Below are 10,905 nucleotides of genomic sequence, written 5' to 3'. Positions count from 1 at the left end.
TGAGCTGATCCGCATTACCTGGATTATCCCTTCGAGCTCTAATCCTTCTTTTAATGAGGTTATACACATGCTCAATGGGATTAATATCAGGTGACCAGGAAGGCCAGCTCAGAACAGTGACATCTTCAGTTTCCAGAAAGTATGTGGCAACTCTGCTGGTATGTGGAGGGGCATTATCGTGCACGATAATGAAAATATTTCCCACTGCGCCTCGCCACAGTCTAACTATGGGTTCTAGTACCAAATGGACATACCGGCGACCCGTTAAACTTTGCCGTAAGGGACGCAAAGGTGTTTTTTCTCCCATCATAATACCTCCCCAAAACATTACAGTTCCTCCTTTATATTTTGGAACGGATCTGGCAGTTTACAGTCTAGCCTGTCTGCCTAGACCTCTTAAAACCCGAATTCGACGGTCATCTGATCTCAGGCCAATTCTGGTTTCATCTGAAAAAAGGACATTTTGCCAATCTTCATTTGTCCAGTTCTGGTGTTCCAGACACCAATTCAGCCGATCAATTTTGTTCTGTCAGGATAACTCGGGAACCCTCAACTGCCTCCTGCTAAATAAATTTTGGGAACGAAGTCTCTTTCGTATTGTTTCAACGGAAATGTCAATACCTGTAGTCAGCAAAAGTTGCTTTTGGAGCTCCGGATGAGAAGAGGTTGGATTTCTTCTAGCTATTTGTCCTAAAAACCGGTCTTGTCGATCACTAGTTACTCTACGACGACTTTCTCTAGGCTTGTTCTTTAGTGTACCCAATTCTAAAAATCTTGCATATGTTTTTGAAACAACGTTCTGCGAGACGTGTAACGTAGCTGAAATTTGCCTTTGTGACATTCCCTGCTCAACAAGAGTAACAATTCTTCCCCTCTGAACATCTGACAAACCTACGTAGGGCATATTACCTTTTGTAAACACAAACTTAACTTTACTCTGACGTCTCGGTTACAACTTGACACAAATAATAAAATTTTTCAATTTGTACTTGATCAAATTTTATCAATTATGAATCGTATTTCCAACAAAAACCTTTATCTCTTATCTGCAAAAAAAGTTGTCTCTCATACATTTCTTATTATTAGTAAGAAATACTGGGTGATTCCATATAAGTTGGGTTGTGTGTATAAAATATTTACGGACAATCTTTATATTCGCAATGACAATAATAAATATCACGTAATGGTATTTATGATTTGTAAAATAGCTGTTGCTAATCAACGTCATTTAAATGTAAATTCCACATCCGAAACTAGTTGCAATTTTTTTCTATGTTTAGGTACTATACCTATAGTCATACTAGGTATAAGCCAGGCATTAATATATTTTATTTAGTAATTTTCTTAAACTACCATTTTACATTTTCTTCTTGATATGAAAGATAGTGGTAAAAGATTCCCTTGATTATGTTTAAAGTATTTAGGTTCTTTTTACAATTATACCTTACAGTTTGTCATTCCTATAGTTGCATTTAATTTTTCTTAAAGGTCGTGGCATATTATCATGCACGGTGCGTTTCCAGCACGTAGCGTTTAGTTTCCGAAAAATATAATTTAAATGGTTTTAAATATGAACAACTCACACTGTCCGGAACGTATCGTATCAGACACCCAACGTTTCCGTTCAGTATATTCGAAAACAATAGAGTTAAAGTACAGGTAACATGTAAACGTTAACACTAACGTAAACGTAAAGAAATTACGTTTACGGCCACTATACGTTTTAACTGTGAAGTGTAAAACGTTAACGTCTAAAGTGTGTTTCTAACCTTACTTTTACTCAGATTTGTTGTAGATTGTTTACAAATTTGAATGATTAGACAGTGTCCTTTTATATTTTTTTCCTGGTTTAGGTAGATTTTTTATGAAATATTTTGATTGCTTTTACAGCAGAATGGAAGATATCCTTAATATTGAAATGTTTGGAGAATCTGATTTCGAGGATAATGACATGGACGATGCTGTACTTCTACATGTATTTGGTAATAATTTATTGGGAAATTGGTTTCCGTCATTTTTTTTTCGATTTTTTTCACTATTCTTAGGTTACAATAATACAAACAAAAGATAAATCTTTGGTTAAAATCACAAAACAAAAAGTTTTTAATTTTCGGAGATTTGACAGACATTCGGTAATACTCGGAACAATGTGGATGACGTTAAGGGAATTCGTAGACGCACGCAAGGTTACGGAGACCCGTTAACGCAAACGTGTGTATTCCTCTACTGCGCACGAGTAGCAGTCAAATTATACGTTAACGTTAACATTTTGCCCTGCACTTTAACTCTCTATTATTTTACTGATGCCGACGGCTACGTAAGGAGTCGTAACCGGTTGGTACGGATAATGTGAATTAGATGTCTGTCGTTTTCCCCTCGTTGTTTATTTAGGTATTTGTTTGATTTTGATACAAAGTATTTAAAAAAATAATTTTCGAGGCTTTTTTGTCATTTATGCATGTGATTTTATTGCTTTGTGACAATAAATTACGGAAGTGATAACCAATTAGGACTTTTGTACGGAAGTGATACCTCTTCTTTTTAAAAATACTTTTTGGTTTGATATGTATGGCTTCGTTAAATGTAGTATTTTGTTTTTTAACTGAAGGTGTAATTAAATTTAAAACATATTTAAACTGAATCCTATTCATTCTAAAATATCCATAATATTTTTCATCGCCATCAATTAATTCTTTGTATGAAGTCCAGTATTCACCTTCCTTCTTCCTTTCTCTTAGCATTGGATGTACTTCAAACCTTCTTTTTACTACAGTTTTTTTCTTCATCGTTAAGTAGAAGAGCAATTGCACATAATTTTTGTCGAGAAAAGTGAGCTCATATCTTCAACGAACCAAACTGAAACGTTCTATGTATGAAAATGTGAACGCGCAGTCCGATTGCTGGAGTGGAAATGCTACGTGCCGGAAACTATACGTGCACGATAATATGCCGCGACCTTATAATCTCTAATTATTGTCACTCTTTCTATTAACATTAGCGATTAACATTTATAATTGATATCATTAAAAATTATGCTTGTGGATTTTGGTGTTTCCTGTTCAAAATTTGTGTTTTTTCTCAAAATTTGGTATATCGTTTATTTATTATTTTGGACATTGCTTTGATAATCATCAAGGAGTTATCCTTAACTAGAATATTTCTTTTGTTCATCATAATCATTCTGGCTTTACAACTCTATGTAGGTTGTAGCCTTCTCAATAACTTCTCTCCAGCAGTTCCTATCCATCGCCTTTCTCTGCCAAGTATGTATTCCCATATTTCTCATATTTTCACTAGAGCCTTGTTCTAGGTATTTATCTTCTTCTCTGACCAATGGGTCTTTAAAGGAGCGTTTTTCTAACTGAGCCAGTGTCTTCCATCTGCATTACATCCCCTACCCACCTCAGATATCTGGTTTCTGATATTTTTCGATATAATTGGGGATTTAAAAAGGAGATTGAACCCAAACTAGCAACTGTTGGTCGTTCAAATTCTGCAGTCTATCTCTACGGTAGTGATATTTTCAGTATTAATGAGCGCTCCCAGGTATACAATTTCGTTAACTGCTATAGTTCCGTTGGGAGATTATCTATTCTGGGTGATTTATTTTTGGCTAGCTTTTCACTGCGTCTTTAACTTCAAGAATCGTTGGTGTTTCCTCTTCCCCCTTGTCTGTTCCGCTTACCTCATCCCCTTTTATCTTCTAGGTTTTCTTCTTCTTACTATATATTAAGTACCTGGTTCAAATATTCCACCCATCGATTCAGTACATCTTTTCTTGTTGTTAATAGATCGCTATTCAGACTTCTGCTTTGGTTTATAGTTGCCTTGAATTCTTTCTCTTTGTTAAGGTTTTCTATATATTTGAGTTCCTGAGTAAGGTGGTTTGATTTCTTTCTTTTGTGTATCCTCTTTTCCTCTCTTCTGTTTTTCTGGTAATTCTCTACAATTTTGTGTAGTTCCTCAGGTAAGAATTTTTCTGTAGGCTTAATTTTTTTTTGGTACATTCTTGCATTCAGTGTCAAACCAATGATTTTTATCGACACAAGTTTCTGTTCCTATTTCGTCTTTGCCTGCTACTGCGATATCTCCTTTTATTCTGGACCAGTAGGAGTCTACATCTTTCTGGCCTTCTTCGTTTACATTTTGATTCCTCAGCACATCTCTCAATCTGAATCTATTTTTGCGCCTGTATAATTTTTGCAGTTTATTGCGTCTGGTAGATGTCTTGAATCATTTAAGATGTGATTAATCTTACTCATTGTTTTTCCATAGGGACAGGTCCAAGTTGTCATCTGTATATTCTTGTGTTCAAAATAGGTGCTAGCGACTTTCATGTTTATCAACCGTAATCCATTATTGCTATTGATGTTGGGCTATGCTGTATTATAGTGGGGATGGAATCTCCCTCTCGTCCTATTTTATCTTACCTAGCACTCTCGTAGTGTCTTTTCTGTGACATTTTCTGTAGGTCTTCGAAGAACTACTCTTTTGTATTAGTTGGGGCATGTGCGTTGACAAAACTTTAATTAAAGAATTTGTTTAATTAGTACACACACACACATATATATATATATATATATATATATATATATATATATATATATATATATATATATATATATACAGATTGAACGAATTTAAAACGGAACATACGAAATCAATGTATTTCGGCTCAACTCCGCTCTAGGTGGTTGGCCAACAAAAGGTTGTCAAATAATTATATTATAAAAATCCAATACTTCAGCGGGCTGCTGGATTCGGAACTCATTCAAGAACAAGTCAAAACTCCACCCAAATAGGTTGCCTAGAATCACTGAAAAAACTATACTAAACAAGCAGTTATTATGCTGTCAAACCACTTATCGCTTCCTTATAGTCCAAGAGATAGAGCCGAAATTTTGAACTGATCAGTAATATGACATTTCTCTATTGGAATATATTCATTGTAACTGGGTTAAGACTTTGCCTTACAGGCGGACGCCCCTCGTGGTACAGGGGGTGGCTATACAGGGATAAAGTTGTCATTTTTTTCAGAAAAATTAACGATCGATAATATGGCTGAAAATTTGCCCAGAGTAAGATCTTGGTATAACTAGACGAAATCCCAAAGGGCGGACGCGAGAGTAGATACATAAGGTGTGGCGGACAGGGGTGAAATTGCAATTTTTTGGGGAAAAATTAACGATAAGTAATATGTCCGCCATTTTCATGGCTCATTATTTAGCCCCTAAAAACTTTAAATCCAAAAGGGCGGACAGCTGGGTTGGTACAAAGAGCCACAAAACGGGGTCAAATGTACCACTTGCCTGCGCATTTTAGGTCTTGGTAACAATTTTCAAACTGATTTTATTATGATATTTTTATACCGATTGATTTGAAAATTTGTATGCTCACTTCTGTTACTATTCTGAGAAGCTCTTTTATAGAATATTTTGTAGTATTAAAATGATATTATGATAATGTTTTTTTCCAAACTAAAATCATATTTACTTTACAAATCACATTTTTTTCTTAAATATAAATATTTTACGAATTAATTTTTAATTGAATAAATGTTTGATATTTGATATTTTATTAAATTAAAGTAATTTTATAATGTTAATTATTAAATATTTTTGGTACAACAAATAGTAATTTTACTTATTTTTTATTACAATAAAAAGGTTTTTAAATTTATATTGCATAAATAATGATTGTTCAGATATAAGAAAAATTTGATTTATTATTACAATAATAATCAAATACAAAATATATTATTTCTATTTATCAATAGATAAAATTCAATTTGTAGAATTCCTTTAACATTTTACAAATAATTATTAATAAAAATCAATTTAGTAGTGGAATTATCAATTTTTTAAGTTTTGAAATTTACTTTGTAGATATTTTCAATATTTTTTTTTAACTTTCAAATTGATTGAATTTTTTTCATTAGTTAATTATAATTTTACAAATCCTGTTTGGACATTAATTTTGCATCATTATTATTTTAAAATATTAAAATAATAATGATGCGCGTTCCTTTAGATCAGTAATTCTAGACGCATGCGCTAAATGTAATAAGTATCAAGATGCTTTTATTCAACTTGGTGAAACTGACTTCGATTGTAATGAAGTTTTTGAAACCTTAGAAACTTTCGTATGTCACTTATATGGAACAGGACTGACGAGAACAATTCCAAAAAGAAAAGTAAACGATGTCAGATTTTCACTATTTAACCGGCAGTATAAGTTGCATGATGTGAACAAACCTTAAAAAAAAAACTAAAAAATTTCGATGCTTCAAGCTTACCGCCATGTCAAGATGAATTACACCAACATCTACTGCGAGCTCATTATATTTCAAATATTTGGACAAATGCTCATAAAAAAGTACCAACAGAATTGATTGTTGAAGAACATGGTTGGGAGTTTCAAGATGAAACATATAAATTCAAATGGTTTAGTGGACCTCACATGCCAGAATCAGTTCGAGAAGTAGTGATTGAAAATGAAGCAGATAATGAATGTGATATTATTGAAAGTGAAAGTGACGAAGATGATGAATGTAATGACATCAATGAGAGTGAGAAAAATGACGAAATTTTTAAAGTTTTTCTAAATTTTTTTTTCTTATCGGAAAAATCGTTTGAAAATTTTTGGAAAAAAATCATGGTATAACTGACAGAAAATCGAAAGAATTCTACAAATTAGATTTTATCTCAAAAAATTACGGAAATTTTTTTGGAAAATTTTGAGGAAAACTCTACTTGACGCTTTTCAGTATAGTAACAGAAGTGAGCATACAAATTTTCAAATCAATCGGTATAAAAATATCATAATAAAATCAGTTTGAAAATTGTTGCCGAGACCTAAAATGCGCAGGCAAGTGGTACATTTGACCCCGTTTTATGGCTCTCTGTACCAACCCAGCTGTCCACCCTTTTGGATTTATAGTTTTTAGGGGCTAAATAATGAGCCATGAAAATGGCGGACATATTATTTATCGTTAATTTTTCCCCAAAAAATTGCAACTTCACCCCTGTCCGCCACCCCTTATGTATCCACTCTCGCGTCAGCCCTTTGAGATTTCGTCTAGTTACACCAAGATCTTACTCTGGGCAAATTTTTAGCCATATTATCGATCGTTAATTTTTCCGAAAAAAATTACAACTTCATCCCTGTATAGCCACCCCCTGTACCACGAGGGGCGTCCGCCTGTAAGGCAAAGTCTTAACCCAGTTACAATGAATATATTCCAATAGAGAAATGTCATATTACTGATCAGTTCAAAATTTCGGCTCTATCTCTCCGACTATTAGGCAAGCTTCTCTTTCCTTTAAAGGAGACAGATAGTTGAACGATATTTTATACAATGTCTATCACCGGGTATGGATTTATTTTTGTCCAAGTTTTATATTGGTCCACTATTTCAAATGCAGTTCAAACAGATATATATTAAATTGTATGTTCCGTTTTAAATTGGTTCAATCTGTATATATATATATATATATATATATATATATATATATATATATATATATATATATATATATATATATATATTTCATTAGTATTATAATACTTTTGGCGAAATTATTCAAGTACTGTCAAACATGTGCATAATGAATCTGTCGAACTGCCGGTCACAGTTTGCCACAAGTTTTCACTAAGTATAAATTATCTTTGTTAACACTATTTTAAGAATTCAAGTGTTACTTTAGTTACGTCTATCTTTTTCCATTTTTTTATTGTTAATATTTAGTAAATATATTTAGAGTAATTGCATTAACACGTTTACACTTTTAAAATAAATAGAAAAGCAGAGCGTGATTTTCTACAACGGATAAGTAAACATTGTTAATTACTCTGACTATAACAAATCAGTATTTGTTTCCTTTCTTACTGTTTAATTTATTATTTGTGTCAATAAATAAAACATGTTCTCAAATTATTTGTAGTTTTCATTAATGTAACCTAATTAACCATTAGAAAAAAGCAGAATTAAATGGGAAATATCCTTTCAAGTTACCTTGGAATTGAGACAAGACGGGCTAGGAAAAAGAATGAGATTGATTACTTGTGATGTCCAAAGCGTGACGAATAAATACACAGTTCATGTTTTGTTTAGGTTTAATGAGAAATGAAAAATTTAGCTAAAGATAAATGAAGGATTATGTAAGTACCAAGTCACATTGACATATCGCAAAAGTAAAATGAGTTTTTTTTTATTTTACAAACATAATTGCATTAAGCTCTGAGGTTATTAGCTGCATATATACATATATATGAGATAATTTACTTAATAAATGTTAAATTTTGTTTAGTATATTAATGTCTTTAAGAAATTTTACCAGATGTTCAATTTTACAGTTTTCTCCTAGGATTTCACTTGTTAATCCGATGATGTGGTTGGTCTGTCTATGCAAGTTGTATCTAACTAATTCACGAATAAATTCAATGAAGTCGCTTTAAGGTCAAATTTGACGTGTGTAAAGCACAATTTGACATCCAATTTTGCCGTGAATAAATTCATGAATAGATTAGTGAAGAAATTGACGAAATAGAACATGTTCTATTGTTCTCATTTATTGGACGTGAATTCAGTGTCACCAACCTGTGTAGATTTGGCACAAAGTAGGGATAATAATTATTTGTTTGTGATTATTAAACTTTGAATCATTAAGTCGTGTGTCAAGCTAGAGTTTTTAACTAGTTTTTAATTTGAGAATTAAAAAAAGTTAATTATGGAAAAGAGATAAGTTTACTATCCTATAATAAAAGACAGAAAATAATATTATGTATTTTTTAGGAAAAACATAAATTTCGAGACAGAAAAATCTAGTTTTATTAAAAAATTGTTTACTTTTCGGTTTCTTAGCGAGAGCGCCCAAGTCTAGTTTTTTCAAAATTCATAATTTTGTACTCTGACTGACGATGAAGTTATGCTAACGGTTTTAAACGTAAACAATAGAACAAAACTTCTCCGCAACGTCAGTTTTGGGTACGCCTGTATTGGAAAGAGATTCAAGGGCATCGTGGATTTATTGTATTTAAAGAATTAAATATGTATCCGGCGAAATTTGGATAGTACTCCAGCCAAGAGATCTAACCAGACCATCAAGGAAATTATGGCTTAAAACAGCGAGTAGATATTGGGAACTTTGGAATTTGCTTAATTGCTGTGGCTTTATTGATGGAAAGCATATCAGGATTAAAGCCTCCCGAAATCTGGGTCAGCATACTTTAAGTACAGGGGATATTTTTTTACTGTATTGTTAGCTGTGGCTGACGCAGACGGGCTATTTTTGTCGGTTGATATTGGGGAATATGAACGAAATAGTGATGGCAGAGCACTCAAAGAAAGTGCATTTGGAAAAGCAGTAGTTAGCGACCAACTTGATCTTTCCGAACCTAAACCGTGACCAGGAGAAAATGATAATGCAAGTTTTCTTTAATATTTTATAGCAAACAAAGCTTTTCCCCTCTCAGATCCTGTCGATGAAACGATATACCAGAAGACAATTAACAAATGACAAACGAATCATTAATTACAGACTTTCTAGAGGGCAAAGATCTATTTAGTGCGCATTTGATTTGCTAACTTCAATGTTCAGAGTATTGAAGACGCCAATATGTTGCAATATTGACAAGATTGATAGCATCATTCAAGATATTTGTGTGTTACACAATTTTATACGTATTTATGATGAAGTTTTTATTAATCCCACATTTCAACTAAAAGAACAAATTATAGCCAATAATTATCCAATACTAACAGGAAGGTATCGCAGGGCAACAAATGGTGCATTAGAAATAAGAAATAGACCATGTAATTTTTTAAATCAGCTTACTGGTGCTCTGCCTTGGCAGAATGACCACTGCGTTTTATAGCTATGTGCATACATATTCCTAAATAGCTAAATCAAAATAAGGTATTCTAGTAAAAAGGTATAGTATTTTTAGCCCTCATCTGTTGCCTTATTCGTTTTTTTCCTAATAAATGTCGTAACAAATAGTTTTATTATTGTAAACATTATGGTTTTACAATATTAGCTCCGTGCGTGACCATGGTAGGGGTACCTTGAAATGATGCCAGTGTGCGTAGCGGCGAAATATAACAAAATTGGACCTTTTGGATCTTTTTACGCACAAATTTTATCAAAAATGGGTGCAAATACATGTTGTGTATTTAATTGTGCTAATAATAGCTAAATAGTGAGTGTAGCTTTTATAGGTTTCCAAAGATTACATATAAATTAGAGAAAAGAAAAAGACGGATTCGTGCTATTAATATGAAAAAGTAAATATCACATAATTTCATTTTTATGCAATTGAAATAGGAAAAATTTAAATAATTTACCTTAAATGATATTTTATAAGGCTTCAAGCTAACTGCGGTCTGCCAGATAACTTTAGCTTTTATATAATAATTTTTACCATTATCGTTTTTAATTATCTCTTCCACATGCAAAAAATTGATTTGCCAGTACTAGATTTTTCCCTTTCTTTTCCGTTTGGGGTTGAAAATATATATTATGATAAATTTTTAGAAACCCAGTTTTTATTACTAAATTTATTTTGTACATTGTCATAAACTGAAAAAATATAATTAAAAAACTAATTATTAATACTTGTCAATTTCATATCTATTTAACATATTATGTTTAACCTCAAATTGGGAGGTCCAAAACTGTCAGATGAAGGCGGTAGATGTCGCGTCAGTCACGCACGGAGCGAATAAGCTAACAACATTTTTTTAGAACGAAAGCTTTTTATGCAACTTCTTGTTCATCACGAAAATGTCAGATAGATGAGCTATTAAAAAAAATATATTGGCTCAATTTTAGGTTAACCGGATTAGTTTTACACCAACTTGTTAGGTATGATTCTGGTTTAGACCAAACTCTGGTCGTGTTTAAA

General features: G+C 32.4%; 1 protein-coding gene across 1 annotated transcript; it reads right to left on the bottom strand.

The window, feature by feature from the left end:
- Positions 1–529: 529 nt before the first annotated feature.
- Positions 530–904, bottom strand: LOC140446595 (uncharacterized). Its single transcript, XM_072539164.1, has one exon. The coding sequence runs from the start codon at positions 902–904 to the stop codon at positions 530–532; it is 375 nt and encodes a 124-aa protein (XP_072395265.1).
- Between the last annotated feature and the right edge of the window lie 10,001 nt (positions 905–10,905).

Source organism: Diabrotica undecimpunctata, chromosome 7 (assembly GCF_040954645.1).
Source record: "Diabrotica undecimpunctata isolate CICGRU chromosome 7, icDiaUnde3, whole genome shotgun sequence".
Lineage (NCBI taxonomy): Eukaryota > Metazoa > Arthropoda > Insecta > Coleoptera > Chrysomelidae > Diabrotica > Diabrotica undecimpunctata.
Note: the sequence above shows the minus strand (reverse complement) of the source record. Positions and strands in the feature narration are given on the sequence as shown.

Coding starts and splice junctions, on each gene's coding strand:
- LOC140446595 (XM_072539164.1), bottom strand. CDS start 904: ATGCCCTACGTAGGTTTGTCAGATGTTCAGAGGGGAAGAATTGTTACT.